Below are 16,818 nucleotides of genomic sequence, written 5' to 3'. Positions count from 1 at the left end.
CAGATGGTCTTTGTGCTCTGATTCCTTATTGCTGAATGAATTTTGCTGATGACTTGATCCCCCTTTATAGTACCTTCCTAGGTTTTTTTGATGTGCCATTTTACCCTCCATTTACTATCCTGGGTACTAGAACCAATGTTGTGTCAGCAACATTGGTGGCTGATCCTTTCCTTATTTTCTCATTACATCCTTCTTTTGAGGTTTTCCCCCCCAGAAAATCCCCAGCTGACCTTCCTCTTTTGGGGGTCCTAAGGGCTGATTTTCAATTTTCTCTTCCCAACGCTTCTAGATATACCTTTTTTCAGACCCCACCTTTTTGCTGCTTCATCTTTTGTCTTTTCCTCTAAATGGGTAGATTTTTCCCTGTCAAGCTGAAAGATCATCAGCCACCTTCTTTCATGGTTCACTTTCTTGGATTCCTCGAGGTACTAGGCTTCTTTTTATCAAATGCTAATTCCTAGGCCATCAGCTTTTTTCTGACTCACAGGCGGCTGATGGGACATGCCTACATTCGTTCCTTGTGTCCATAGGCATCCTTTCCTTGAGCTTTCCAAATCCCAACTGGCTCTTTCTTGCATTTCTTGAGGACCCCCTGGTTCTGGCAATCTCAAAGTATCCTGGTCCAATCCCTTTTTGGGCTCCCCAGGGGACTCTCCTCACAAAGGCAAGGCTAGGCTGAGCTTTTTTTTTTCCTTTTTCTTCTTTTTCTAAGGCCCAAAGCTTTCCCATTCATGGGTTTGGGCTTCTTCTTACTCATTTTAAGTGGGGCTTGGTTAGCAGATTGGGCCTTGCCTATTTTCGAAGGCCCCTTTAGTCTTAGATTTCAACACTTGTGATATTTTGGACCTCAACACCATATAAATAGGATAAAACTTAATAAAATTAGGTTAAAAAAAAAGACAAAACAATACACAAAACAATACATACCTGCAAGGTGTAGAAGAAGAGAAGAATAAAGGAAAAACAAAACCATATGGTGGGTATTTATTATGAATTATATGATATATATATATATACACACTCCACATTGAATAAGTTGATAAGAAAAAAAAAAAAGTCTAATGTTAGGAATGACAATGGGTCAGCTTCGGATCGACTTTCTTTATGCCCGGACTCGACCCACGGGCCTGGACCCGACCTACGGGCCTGTACCCATTACTAAAATACCCCATTTATATAACTATATATATATATATATATATATATATATATATATATATATATATATATATATATGGGGTATTATAGTAATTTAGGATATAACCGAGTCAGGTCCGAGTTCGGGTTTTTTTAAAACCCAAACCTGACCCTATTCTTTATCAGGTCGGGTCGGGTACCTGCGGGCTGGGCATAAATTGTCATTCCTATCTAATGTGAGTTTAATTTGTGGAGGTGTGAATTATAGGAGAAAAATATAAGAATAAATACTATATCTATTTTTTTGAAAGTCTAAAAAATATAAACTAACATTGTTGTTTTTGACGTTAATATAATATATGTTTTTTTTTTTTTGAAAATCTAAAAGTACTAATAGCGTTGCTTTTTTTGATGTGTAGTAATATAATTTATGTAAAAAAAAATCGTTTGTTAGATACCAAGATGAAATTTTGTCTATCCATAATCCAACCAATGATTGTTTTTGTCAAGAAAAAAAAAAACCAATAACTCATTAAAACTTCAACAAATTAAGAAGTTATATCCTTATAAAAAAAAAAGATTTAACATTTATTTCACTCTAGACTCTAGAGTCCTTATTTAACTATACTTTCACTTTAACTACCCTTCATACACTTTAATTTTTTAGAAATTATAGATAAATTAATAATAAAAGGATTATATGAAGAATTTGGATTGTAATCAAATTAAAATTTTTATCAACTTAGAAATTATAGGAGAAGAAGCTAAGGACAATATATATATATATATATATATATATATATATATATATATATATATATATATATATCTATTTTTTTTAAATCTAACAAAATTTCTGCAATTTGGTGAAACTACTTGGCGCAACCACAACGTTTAAGCCCAAATTTTATTATATAGTGTATGATGTGTGACCACATCGATAACATTATTTAATATATATTATTTTCTTGTATATAACAAAAATATTTACATTAAGTTAGTTGAACTCAAAATATTTTTTTATCAAACTAATTAGTTTGAAAAATGTAAACTATTTTTAAGTCATACGTATCACGATTTTTTTTTTAAAGTCATATAGATCACATTTTAAATTATTTAGATATTTTGTTTTAGATGAATATTTAATAAAATATTTTAATACTAATAGTATTAAAATTATAACATTAAATATTTAATAAATTTTTTAAATAACAAATGTCCATTTAAGTGCCTAAACATATATAAGAAAATATATAAAAAAGATACAATAATAAAAACTAAACATAAACCTTTTTTTAAATATTTTTTATATATACATGAACAATGGAATAAGGATTTTTAACTCCTAACAATGAAATTTTCAATTTCCATTTCTTTTATGAATAATAATAATAAATCATAGTTTCAGTATGTCTATTTTTTAAATACATTTAAAAAAATTGCTTTTAGAAATTAAATATATATTTTTTTATTAATGAGGTTTACTTATCTATTTCTAAAAACATATATCTTGATTCTTTTTTTCTTTTTTACATCATATCTTGATTCTTGAATATGCTTTGGTTTATTGAACTATGTATGGTATAATAATAATAATAATAATAATAAGAGGATAAAATGTTGCATTAAATTTTTATATAAACGGACAATTTTAGAAAAATATAACTTTTTTTTTTTTTGAGAATCAGAAAAATAAAACTTGATAACACTTTGATTTGATGAAATTGTATGGTCAAGGAGTAATAAAAGGAAACAATAACGAAGTAATCATTACAATTTATATTAAAAATTCTAGGTGGGGCTATTTGTAAATTTATAAAAATTATTATTTTTCATTAAAAATTACATTACAGGGAAGGGGAAATTATTAAAACCCAAGGGCCATTGAGTTTAATAAAAAAATTAATGACATCCACAACCCCAATATATAAATAGAAATATTTCATATTATTTTGTATCGTTTTGGTGGCATAACCGTTGCTGTCAAGCCGTCGAGGCAAATAGACCCATTTGTTTCATGGAGGTGTTGTTGACAAGGGATTATGAAAATTTTCACCATCAAATTTCAAATTTAAAAAAAAAAAAAAAAAAACCATCAAAACCTCTTGCATGAGGTAGTACAGGCTATCACATATTCAGTGTCTATATTAATAGAAAAAGTATAACATTTTAGTCAATTAAGCTCAAAATTTTGTTATTATATTAATTGTGTAAATTTACACTAACAGTATTTATTTTGCATTTTGTTTTTTATTTGTATCTGAGAATAAAGAAAAAAATTGAATAGTTATTGTTATATGTGAAGAAATAAATACAATTAAAAAAATTGATATTTTAATAAAATGTACTGTAAAATAGATAATTTGATATATAAGAGGGTTTTTTGGGGGCTAAATTCATTATACAGGACCATGCCAGGACCTCCAAAGTTTAGCTTTCTGCTTGGCAAGCAGACTGTAACACTTGCTTTTGATTCATACGTTCCCACTCAAAGATTCTCTACATGTTCCCACTCAAAAATAAAATAAATAAAGGGGGAAAAGGGGGAACAACTGCTCATCCCAAGTTGTAAATTTGGGGCCACATATTAAAAAGGGAAAGAAGACTAAGACTTAAAAATGAGGTACTAACGAATAAAGAACAAAATATGGTACATCAGTATACTCAGTCAGAATATATATAAATATATGCAGTAGTATGCTGTCCACCTCGAAATAAACCAGCTGAACAGAATAGACAAACCAAAAGAAATTACAAAGCTCCTAACAACAATTATTTAACAAGGAGTAATCTCATGATATGATGCAAAACCTGATAAACTAACAACATTCATAAGCTGTACCATCATGTGTAGTCCAATGCTCAATCAATCAAAATGACCGATTGGGTTTGGAAGAAGAAGAAGAAGAAGAAGATAATGAAGATTTGGATTTAGCAAAATCAACCAGATCTTTGAACAGGGCATCTTCTGGTTTTGCTTCTTTGGGTGGGGTAGATGTATTAATATTGAGATTCTGAGTCTGTCCCACTAAGCTGTCGTAAGAGGAACTGGAACCAGATCCGCTACTTGAATAAGATGCACCACCTGAATAAACTTGTTGCTCGAAAAATTGTTGTCTCTGATTATGCTTGGAAGGTGGGGGTGGAAGGTTAACAGATTGAGTATCCCAAGGAGCTGGAGGCATCGGGTCTGCAGATTTGCTTGTGCGAACTTGTTCATCATACACAGGCTGTTCAGTGAACATAGGCATAGATGCAGTGGGATTAATGTCTTCAGGAGGGGCAGAGGAAGAGCGTGTTGGAGTCAATGGTTGGGTGGAATTCCTGTCAGAATGAATTGGAACTGCAAATGATGTTGGTTTTGATGTTTCAAAGGATCCTTCAGACTTGTAGACATCACCACTGAGATAATCAATCGTGCCTGAATCTGTGGCAACTGGTTTCTTTGATGAGGGTGGAGGAGGAAGAACTGGACTGACACGCACCGGTTCAGTCTTTGTGTAGGCCGGTTTCCTGCATAGCGAATTCAAAGTTACTTGCATAAAGTGAGAACAGCCCTAGTTATGCCCCAGGTAAGTATGAGCTCAATGAAAGAAGAGAAAGTATGTGGATAAATTAAAGGAGATCCTTCACCTATGAGCCAGCTGGGCGAAATCATCCTCTGATTCATCATCCTCATGGTTCACACTCACAAGAGACACAACTGGTGTATCAGTTTCTCTTACTCCTACCGTAAGGGTTCCATTTGCAATGTCATCATGTCGGCGAAGCACACGCTGCAAATTATCATTCAATGCCAATCCCTGACAAAGAAGGTCCTCATCTCTGTGAAGGAAAACACTGCTTGTCAATTAAGCAGTTCAATATGAAAAGGAAATACAAATTTTTTATCAAATTCTTACACAGTATGATTCACAAGAAGCATGACACGCTTTTGGTAAGAACGGCACTGGTCAGCAAGGTCAACAATCACTTCTTGCTTCACACCCTGCCCATATTATGCAGAATCATGAGTTCTCAAAGATTATTCACAAATCAGCATGCATCATGTATTTTTAGTGCCAACAACAATCAAGATGTTTGGATTATTTATTAGTCTGTATTATGAAGGAAATAAAAATACATCTTTCGCTCTCTCTCACACACACGTGCACTCATTTTTTTGGTAAATCACCCAAAAACAGAGTAAATTGCTTTCTTGTTAACTTTTTATTTGAACAAAATGTCTTTCCTGCCAAATAGCTTTCACAGTTTTTTTTTTTTTTTGGAGCAAAAGTGTATAAATGTAATGCATGAAGGGAGCCACTGCTGTGGAAAACACATCTTTTCAAGGATTTATTAACAAGCAACTGATAAATTATTCCAAAGAGAAATGACTAGAGAAGAGTCACTTATAAGCCTGTAGCAAAGTTTGAAAAAAAAAAATAATAATAATATATTACCTCAGGATTATGAGGATCCAAGGCACCCAGCATATCATTTAATACATCAGATATTCCCCGAGCATTTTGAATCTCTGACAAGCTGGTGATAAACATAGTTCAGATTGATCATAATCTAGCAAGGATTAACAAATATTTAACTGGGCTAGCGTGTCCCATAAATACCCCAAAAAGTAAAATGCATCTGTTATACAAATTACATATCACTTGCTTCAATAATGTAAGGCGAGAACGTTGACAAAGATACAAATATATGCTGAGAACTAATTTCAGACAGCAGATAGGTTCATAATTAGCACATATAAATATAAAAATTGATGACTTATTATATTCATATAAGATAAAGGACAAGCTCATTATCAACAGTTTTATATTTACATTTTGTCCTGATTATTTTGCCTTTTCAAACCAGTACCTCTACTTGCACAATTTAGGTCATTCAATCATGATTAGCCAATATAAAGGACAAATGGATAAAGAAACCAGTTTCTACCTGATTTGTATCAATTCACTTCAAAATTCATCCAAAAGCATTTTTGTCAAACATAACAATGCCTTCTGAGTCAAATTAAAATATTTTTTGATAAGTTTTGTCCCAAGGGGAGGGGGAAGCGGAGATTCAAACTAGTGACCATTAATTTCTTTCAGGTTAGCAACCTGTGAATGGCTTATATGCAAAAATTTTAAAACATCAATCTATAAGAGACAATGGAACAACATATGACCCTCATATACACATATAAAGTAATTCAAAGCAGCAGCAGGTGCAAAGTTGTTAACAATATTTGGAGGCACTCATAAACAACAGCATCTCAAGGCTTGGTTATGTAGAGGAACTCGCATCGCAGTAGTAAGTTTGATTGATAAGAATCACTATTTTTTTAATAGATACATAAATTACTTATTATCAAAAATGTATGAACAAGATAAGAACTTATCCTATCCTATAATCAGTGAACTAGGAATGTTCTTCAACTCTTTCATTTGTTGGGAATGCCTGTCAGAGATCATAGGCATGCTTGACACAAACTTAAGTAGAATGAACAAGGTACAGTAAAGCCCCCCCCCCCCCCCCAACCTAAAAAAAAAACAAAAACCTAAGTTCAATTTAAGTATAAAGAATATTTATGAACAATGAATAAACAAAGAAGCTAAAAATATGGGACGCAGGATATTGTTTAAACAGTACCTGAGGTCAGAAGCATCAGACTGTAGAGAGGCCTGTATAGCAGCATCATCATATGCTAACTCAGGAGGAACTACAGGCTGGGTCTGTGGTGGAGTAAATAATGGAACACTGTTCACATCTCGTGGTGGAAAGTCAATTCCAGCAGACTGTCAATTACCAGATTGAAGTAAATTAATGAAGGAATACAAATTAAAGGGTATGCAAGAAATGATTGAAAAACTGGTTTACTAATATCAAAGATGCAACCCTGTGAAGTATATTACAGCAAGAAAGATAAATTAAAAAATGTAGCAAATAGCCAAAACTCATGCTATTTGTCAACCACAACTTAGAACCTCACTTCCATAACTGGAGGAAGGCCAAAACTCATGGAGCAAGTCACAACCTTAGCCTCTATACTAGACTAGATATATTCTGCGTTTAATGATCAGGAACACACTTTTTTTTTAAAAAAAAGATCAGAAATACAATTTCAAACCCATGACCTCCACCCTATGGGGAAGCCAGGTGCCTTTTCGACTAGATCATAAAATACACACAATTTATTGTCACTTGGATATGTAATGTAAGCCATACATCTGGATTTTGGAGTCTGCAACATTTCTTTAAAGAAATTTTGCAAGCTCAGCAAGGCCAATTGATAAAGTGCCCGTTTTGTAGGAAAGCGTATGGTTGGCTTAAAAAAGTAGCCAATTCTAAATGTTATAATTCAGAAAAACAAAGGAAGAAATACGTAGCTTTTTCATTGCTACCTTTTTTTAACTTATAAGGAACAAATAGAGCCTGTTCCTACAAATTAATATTTAGTTCTTGTACACTTCACGTGTATTATATTGTCACATTTTAGAAATCTCTATAATTCAAAACAACACATCATTTTCACCATCCAATAATAATAATATGTATCATTTCACCATCCAATCATCCTAATAAGTCAAGGGGCACCAGCAGACACATTAGATAAAGCCAGTAATGATTCTGAAGAAAGGTTTCTGGCACCAGCCACAAGCAAGTGCAATCAACCACTAAGGTACAACAGGAACAATCAGTAATGCTAGTTGGATACCATGATACAGCATGCCACTTCCATAAGTAGAACAATAAAATTGGACATTCAAGGAAAAGCAGTCAAGGAGAAAGCATTTATAGTTACACAAGGCAAAACTAAATTAGCGAGCACCAATGCCTAATAACTTCTAAACTATGCACCAAGCAAAATGATCCAACATGCATAAATATTTATCAGGTTTAACAGAAGTTTTGAGTTCCATAGTGAAAGGCCAACATTAGGTTAAATAAAATAAATACAAATTCAGTAAGTCTAGATAAAAAATAAATTTGACAACTTTTCCACAACTGCTAAGGTGGCAGGTTCTTATTAGTGTAAAATAAAAGTAATGTTAATGGTGGTCCCATGTGAAAGAGTTGTTCACTATTCACAATCTGCCACCTCAAATGTTGTGAAAAAGTTGTGTTTGTAGCATTGTTGATTGATGATTAGCAAAAGCTGCAGTGGCTACTAACATTATGTGCAGACAGTGCACCTCATGATTGCATTAAGCCACTATAGTTCTCTGTCTTGCAAATGGATTAAACTAAAGTTAACCAAAACCTTAACCGGAAATAACAAAGTAGAGTGCAAATGGGGGATACATTAGGATGCTTCAAAAACATTCAGCAGAATAACATTACATAACACATTAATTCTGCCTTAGTCAGTGCTTAGTGTAGTATATTTCGCTCACAACCAATCCCAAGTCTAAAGAAAGGGGGAAGGTTGCAGTACGTTGATAGCCAACATAAATTTTTGTCTCTTTATTATGAATTTACTTTTAAAAAAATTAAACAAAAAACAACAAAAATAACAAACAAACATTTGGGCTTTCCAAGATCTAATCATGAATATGTATTCCCTTGATTATAGGTACACACGACCAGCAACTTCACATCTGTCTATATTAATCTAATAATCATGATGGATAGAAATAACATGATACCAGCCTTTTGAACAGATAACGACATAAACTCAATGCAGTGTTAATTTGAGCACAAATCATGAAGTTGAACAAATTCAGATGGAGACACATTCTCATTCATAGACAACTTAACACATATCAATTTTCAGAACAGATGAAGCTTGACATATACTGCACAAGCTTAATGAAAAATAAATAAAGATACAAGCAATTACCAATATTTCATTATATGCTGCATGGTACTGGGGATACTTTATCCTTGGTAAAGCTTCTTGCCATGCATTTATCAAAAGAAGTATCTTTTCCCTCACGTTTAATTCTGGCTGCAAAATTGAATTAGAAATACAGTTAACAAGAAAAATAATAGACAGAGGGGGCAAGGGTCTTGGGGCAACAAGTCAGCAGCAGATTGGAATAATAGGAACAAGATATGTATTAGCAAACAGGAGAATCATCATGCACCTTCTTCTTTACTATCTTAACCATTTCGTGTAAGATATCACGGTCACTGATCTGCTGAAATACATTCTCTCCACAGTTTTTGCTGACAGTCTCCAATGCCTAGATCAAAACATCCCAACACAAAACATCGAAGTAAGGTGATTGCTGATTCGTTGTTATGTTGCCCATAACAACAAAGCATAGTGCACATTTAACGCAAACTTATTTTCCCCAGCTTATTTAGGTACAGCTTTTTAAGCCTCACTTCTAGGTACAGTTTATTAAAACCTCACGTGTTAAAACAGACCCCACTTTTAAAAATAAGTTGTCCAAAATAAGCTATAACATACAGACACAAAAGTACTAACACCACCAAGGAACAATTTTGCAATTTGCAAATTTTATCTTAAATAAACATGCACAAATATGTGTCCAAAATGTCTGAAGGAAAGGAAAATACTAACAAAGAGAGCCAGAAGTTGTATTTTAGGATTTTTACTGCCTAAGCGCTTCTTGAGTATCTTCAAGGCGTCCTTCGTTTGCCTGCAAATTTTTCAATCAAATTCAAAAGAAATATTAAAGATGCAATTTTTTCTTTAAGATCTGGAAAAAAGGAGTATAGCAACAAAACAAATTTTGAAAAGGACTAAAGGTCATTCCTAACTGAGATTAAAATTTGAAGACAACAAAATATTTGGTCCACCACAAAGGTAAAAAGCATAACATTCAAACATTTGACAGAACCAGCACTAATTGATGCCTAAGAGCTTGAGCGAAAAAATATAGAAAGCCTTCTTCTAAGTTATCAATTTGCATTGCATCAGAATAAATAAACAACTGAATACTGCCTTTTTTTAATTGGTAAGTTATACTAACTTCCAATGGATCTTGAACCATGACCTTGCCCTCCATCCCATTATTATGGGAGGAGGAAGTGCCATTTGAGCCAGAGTTTATTGATGACTATTGCCTAGTCATCAAATTTTTTATAATTTAAAAAAAAAAAAAAAGACTATTGCCTAGTCATGAAAAGGGCATCGTGCATACTCATCAAAAGCAGTGACAAAGAAAATCACTGGCTAGGGGCATTTCAACCATGCAAACACGAGTTTCTTAAATAGGCCAGTTAGGACGAGTTTTGACCTGGTGCATTATTTTTCATGGAAGGATTTTTTTTTTTTTAAATAAAAAAATTTCCTACGTCTTCTACAAGGAAAAGTAAGGAAAAGCCACACAGATGTAAATATTTTTATGCTCATGTTTTTAGCATTTTAATGCATGTGTAAATTTTCTTGCATTTCTATCCTACAAAAAAAGAAAAAGAAAAAGAAAAAGAAAAGATGCATTTCCTAGGATGATACAAAGATGGAAGTGTTCTAATCTGATCATAACGATGACTTGATTTAGTTAAATAAAAACCACTACCAAGGCTTGCGTTTCATTGCCTTACATCCTGTGCACCTGAGTTTCTATTAACTTAAGCGAATGCTCAAGAAAAGGCATCTCAGCGTAGTTTTATTTGCATGGGTTTCGCAGGACTTAACACAAGAATCTATACAGTATTATGGGAAAGAAGAGGACGCTGAAATAAATGATTAGAGAGAGATGTCTGTTTTGACAAATGATATTTGCTTAATTTATATACCAAATATTATTCCATCATCTAAAACTTTATCAAAGTTGTTTCGCCTATGGTACAAAATCAATCTATCTGCTTCATAGTCTCTATGAAATTATAGCATTGTCAAGTAGGCCATTCATTTCAAACAAACACTCAAATTACAATAACATAATTCATGCTTTCTAGAGATTTATGTTACCCCGAATTTGCAAAAAGAGTTAACATTTAACAACCAAAAGGAAAACTAGAAAGCAAAAAAAAAATAAAAAAATTATACCCAGGATCCGTGTTAATAATATCACACAATTCGATGTTTATTGCCCAGTCCGGACCAATCAGCATATCACTTGTTGCCTTCTCAGCCCAGGCGGCTGCATTACCAGTAGCCATGTCTAGACAAGTCCTTTATCCACCAAATTCCTAACAACACAAACCCTCCACAAGTTCAATCAGATAATTCAAACCAATATATAAAATTAAGTAGTTCAACCAATTCAATTCAGTCAACAACTACTAATTAGATGATTATTACTAATCCCTCTAATCCTCCAAAAGTCAATTCACCATAAATCCACAATAGCAAAAACTCGAAAAGATCAAATTTTGATGCTAAAACATCAACAAAGCACACAATTTGACCATGAAAAAAAGTGAATTATGATTCACCCTGATGATATATTTTGTCCCAGAATAACAAAAACCCAACAACATCATGATTAGAAGAAAAAAAAAAGAAAAAGAAACCCGCATAGATTAGAGCTCAAAAAACTCAGATCATCAACAATTACAAGAATTTGAATCCAGAAACAAAAGTACAATTATCTGATTACCCAGATTTCAAATTCAAATCCTCAAACAAAAAAAACCCACCACAGTTGACAAAAATAATCGAAAGACAAACAAAAAAAAAAAAATCAGAAACTATATCTGAAAGACTTTCGTTTTGGGATCCTAAAAAAGCTTACCTGTCAAAGCCCACAAATAGAATAGAAAAGGTTTGTGATGTTATGTATATATGCAGAATGGGTCTAGAAGACAGAGAGAGAAAGAGAGAGAGAGAGAGATTAGGAGAAGTGGTTTGGTTTATTGAGCTTTTTATCTGTTGTGTGGGTTTGAGATGTTGGACTTGGTTGGTGTTGGTGGTAAATATATTTCTTCGAGTCGGCTTCTACTACTTTTGTTTTTAAACAATTAGCATTGTTTTGTATAGAAAATTTAGAACCATCTTTTTTTTTTTTTGCTGAATAATTGAGAACCATCTTGGACTTTCCTACTTACGACTATGTTATTACTTTCTTATTAGAAGAAAATTTTAAAATAGTCCTATATACTATCTATCTAGAAAATTATTATATTATTATATATAAATATAAAGAAATGGGATGGGAAAGCACAAAGCTTCCAAGACAGCTAGGAATTGTGATGTGTTAATAACAAACCATTTTATTAATTCTGATGATTGAGGTGTGGACTGCTGCTTTTAGATTATTGCTTTTTGCGGATAAGTTTAAAGTTGTCATCCTATTGCTAAATATTTTCGATTTTATTTTTAGCTTATTTTTTTGTTTATTTATAGGATATAGCTTAATTATAGCATTTTTTTAGATGTAATTAATATCATTGTGTTCAAAATTCAAATTTTCTCTCCAACTAAAAAAAAAAAAAATCTAAACAATTGTCTAAGTCTAACTAATAAGTTTAACTTATTCTTGATAGGAATTGAGGGATTAGACTAAACAAAATTGAACTCAAACCCATTAATCTAACCCAACTGAATGAAAATAGCCCAGACTACAGGAAAGACATGTCAATATTTGTACTCGATTTGTTGAAATGCTGAGCTAAGACAAGTACAACTTATACCCAATCCAACCCAACATGTTATTTAAAGAAATGATATTTAAAAATTAAAAAATTTTGCTTTTTTTTTTTTATTTGAAGGTAATATGCAATTTGGTTATTCTCTCTTGGTAAAACAATAATTTCAAATTTTTAAAAATTCTCTTTAATGGCACGCAATATCTTAAACATTATTATAAATACAATTGCTCAAAAAAAATGGTACACAACCTGATAAAAAAAAAAAACATTGGTAGACAACATTTAATTTTTGTGGTGATGATATTATACCTAAAGCATATTTCTTTAAAAAAAAAAAAAACAAACAAATTTAACATTGGTCCACAACATTTTATGGTGATGATAAAAAAAATTCTGATTCATGACATTTTATATTTCTATTTGTTTCTAGTGACGATATCTTTATATTTTTTTAGAATTATATGCTCTCTTACTTGTATTGAAATGAAAACAAAGACAATGTGACCATATTATTATTATTATTATTATTAGTAATTTATTTCTACATGTGAAAAGGCACCAATCAACTCATAACTTGATTAATCCGACCTGTAACTCGATCGACTTGACTCGTTCACAACTCATTTATAATGTCCCATCTCTGACTTGAAACTTGATCTGACTTGCAATTCGATTAACCTTAACATGAATTCTACCTATTTGCTTGTAATGATATTATAAATTTATGAAGCACTTAGTTAAATTAGTAGAATAAAAATAATAATAGTATTTATTTCAATTATATCTAAAAAAAATGTGTGTGTATATATATATATATATATATATATATTATTTAGTACTATTAATTTACATAATAAGAAAATAAATAAATACAAGAAAACCCATCCAAATAGTAATTTGCACAAAAAAAAACACAAAATAAATAGAAGAAAATCACTATCCAACAACCTAAAATTTGTTGAAACAGAGAAGGTAACCTTTGTGCTTGTGAACCGAAAGCTTTATTTGTTTTTTTCCTCCAAAAAATAGCTTACGTGTGTTTCCCATTTTGACTTTTCTTGATGGGTGGGGAAATAATCTGAGCCGGAAGCGTGTTTCCTTTTACTAATGCCGACCGGGGCCCACTAGTAAGGTGTGTGTATGGGAACGCGGATTAGCTTTTCCGCTGAATTCTGAGTTCTGACTTCTCAGCTCAGGCTTCAGAAAGTCAATGAACCCATACCTGGACCGGAATTTTCAGCCGGGTTGACCTGGACCGAACCGGAACAATAACATAGAATTTAGAAACACAATGTCCAAGTCCCCCAAGACCCAAGTCCCTGTTCTGGTCCAAAACCATTGCAAGTTGCAACACACGTGTATAAAATAGACTTTTTTTAAATAATAGTTCTTGTGGAAACTGAGGGAACACCAATGACCAATGGGAATGGCCTACAAATACCTTTGAAATTAAGATTTGGCAGAATTAGTAAACAAGAACTTTGTGAATTCTTTGGATAGAAATATGAGAATGACAGACAATGAACATTGTCTCAAGAAATTTGGCCAAGCATTATTCAGGGATGGTTTTATGTCAAATTTTTTATATAGGCCAATTAATTTGTCCAAACTAAAACATTGTCAAACTTTTGACCATAATGAAACACTATTAAATACATGATAATGATTTTGTGAAAAAAACAAAACAAAGTACATGATAATGATGATAAACAATTAACAAGAAACCTATATTATCACTATATATGAAAGTGAGTTGGGCCAAAGTCGCCCTTGTTTCTATCCAGTTCACACCATATATGCAGTTTAGATGCTTATAGAGCCTTGTCTTTGATAGTCCCAAACATATTCGCTATGAATTCCAAATCATGCAGATAGCAATAATTTAAGGCCTCCCTAGACTTCATCTTCTGTCTCTCATCCCTTATAACTTGTTTGGATGGAGGGCAGGGGCGGCTTTACCTTAGGGCTAGGGGGTTCAAATGAACCCCCTGACCAGGCCATGATTTTTATATAATATATATATATATATATATATATATATAATTTTTAATAAAAAAAATTTTATCCCTTAAAATAAAATTTTGAACCCCCAATCCTAAATTTTGTTTAAACCCAGATAATATAAGTTTGAATATGATCATTTTAATGTTATTTTCATAATATTTTCACGATAATTTAACAATAAAGGTTAAGTGACAAGTTGTAACTGGTTTTATCAGGACCTACAAATAACATCACTTTTTTCCTACCTTTAACAACTTGCCACATAAGTTTTGTTGTGTAAGTATTATGTCAATAGCATTACTCTTAAAATATTTAATTTTATAAGAAAAAAAAAAGTTTCAAATATTTGCTCATTTGTTAAAAAAAAAAAAAAAAATTCTAAGACTTTGGCTTACTTTTCCATTGATAGCAAAAAAAAGTTGTTTTTTTTCTACACTTTTCTTTTTCGTCAACAAAAAAGTACACTATTGTTAAAACCAACAAATCTGTATCTATATTTGTGATTCTTCCGCCATTCTCTCTATCTTTCTTTTTCCCTTCTATGTTTTCTTAGTTTTTCTCTCTATTTGATCAAGTAATTTGATAAATGCTCTATAGATTTCTAAACCCAAAAAGTCTTTTAGTGTTTGCTCAGATTTCAAGAAGCTAATCACGTGTATGGTTAAGAAGTCATACACTTCAAAAGTTAAAACTTATATCAGTTACTATTTTTTTTCTTCTTAGTTTCACATTTATCATTAGCCTGACTCTAAGAAACTGACCACGTGTATTATTAGTTATTTAATTATATTTGTTTATCCATTCAATGGTTTTTTTTACCAATATTTATACTAAATTATATTTAGAATACTATTTTAGATTATTGTATAATGTATATAATATGGAAGTTGCACATGTAAAAAAGAATTTTAATTTTTTTATTTGCCCCCATGATAAAATTTCTAGCTTCACCACTGTTGACCACCCTAGAAAAAAAATCTTGGAGTCACCACTGATGGAGGGAGAGTAGAGTAGAGGGAGAGAGAGAGTAAGTTAAATTACCTTATTTGGATGTTTTTTAAAGGATTGGGGAGGGATTTTGAGGGGTTTGGAGGGATTCTAACAATTTCTAATCCCTCATTTTTAATTCTCCCAATTTGGAGAGATTTGGAGGGAGAGTAGAGCATAGAAATGTTTAACCAAATGAATTACCAAATTTATACTTACCATATTAACAAAATTACAAACTATAAAAAGGCTAATTATTCCCTACTCCCTTACTTAATTTTAAAAACATCCAAATAAGGTGGAGGATAACCATTCCCCTCTACTCTCCTCCCCACTACTCTCCTCTCCCTTCAAACTTCCAAACATAGCATTAAAGCTAGGTACACTACTTCTTAGATAACGATATCACCTCATTGAAATTCAATGTTACATTCCACTCAAGGGCGGCTCTAGGTACAATCTAGTGGGTTCAAATGAACCTCCTGAGTTGGTCCCAAAAAAAAAAAAAAATTATATATAATTTTTTTATTTGACCCACCTAAAATAAAATTTTGAACTTCCAGGACCTAATTTTTTTAAGTCCAGCTTAAATAAACTTGAATATGATCATCTTGACAATATTTTGGCTTTTTAAAACCTTAAAAAAAAACCCAATAACAAATCAATTTGATCTAAAATATGGAGAGAAAAAAAAGCCTAACAACAAAAGAATAATTCAATCATCTTAAATCTAAAAAAGAAACATTTAGATTTTAACAAATTTGAAATAAACTAATACATAACAGTTTATTGTATTTAAATCTCGCTTGAAGATCACTTAACAACAATGATTCATATTTTTATTGTATTTAAAAACAATAGATAATTTCTAAGATTTAATTTTAGCAACAATAATTAGTATGTTCATTAATTTTATTAAGAAACAATATGCTATGAAATTATAGTGTATCTTATATGAGAAACACTATGTTCATAGCACTTTCACAACAAATTCTAAATGCCAAATTATTACTAGCTATTATTGATGGGAATTTTTTTTTTTTTAATAATGAGTTTAAATTAGAACTAATAATAACTTATCACCTAAGATTTCTTGGGAAAATGTTTTGAAAATGTTGTAGATGTATCACTTCTCATCTTTTATTCTCTTACTAGTACGTACTATGGATAAATTTGTAATAAGGAAATCATGTAGACCGC

General features: G+C 31.7%; 1 protein-coding gene across 1 annotated transcript; it reads right to left on the bottom strand.

Moving 5' to 3' along the window:
* Positions 1 to 3,749: 3,749 nt before the first annotated feature.
* On the bottom strand, positions 3,750 to 12,063 carry LOC142619533 (TOM1-like protein 3). Its single transcript, XM_075792664.1, has 10 exons — positions 11,772 to 12,063; positions 11,084 to 11,226; positions 9,650 to 9,728; positions 9,207 to 9,305; positions 8,960 to 9,067; positions 6,769 to 6,914; positions 5,580 to 5,661; positions 5,040 to 5,125; positions 4,771 to 4,962; positions 3,750 to 4,650 (listed from the first exon to the last, which is right to left on the bottom strand). The coding sequence occupies exons 2-10, from the start codon at positions 11,194 to 11,196 to the stop codon at positions 4,008 to 4,010; spliced, it is 1,548 nt and encodes a 515-aa protein (XP_075648779.1). The 5' UTR covers positions 11,197 to 11,226; positions 11,772 to 12,063; the 3' UTR covers positions 3,750 to 4,007.
* Positions 12,064 to 16,818: the final 4,755 nt, after the last annotated feature.

This window comes from Castanea sativa, chromosome 12 (genome assembly GCF_040712315.1).
Source record: "Castanea sativa cultivar Marrone di Chiusa Pesio chromosome 12, ASM4071231v1".
NCBI lineage: Eukaryota > Viridiplantae > Streptophyta > Magnoliopsida > Fagales > Fagaceae > Castanea > Castanea sativa.
Note: the sequence above shows the minus strand (reverse complement) of the source record. Positions and strands in the feature narration are given on the sequence as shown.

Coding starts and splice junctions, on each gene's coding strand:
- LOC142619533 (XM_075792664.1), bottom strand. CDS start 11,196: ATGGCTACTGGTAATGCAGCCGCCTGGGCTGAGAAGGCAACAAGTGAT. Junction 9,729..11,083: donor ATTATTAACACGGATCCTGG/GTATAATTTTTT, acceptor AAAAATTTGCAG/GCAAACGAAGGACGCCTTGA. Junction 5,126..5,579: donor TGGATCCTCATAATCCTGAG/GTAATATATTAT, acceptor TAATATGGGCAG/GGTGTGAAGCAAGAAGTGAT.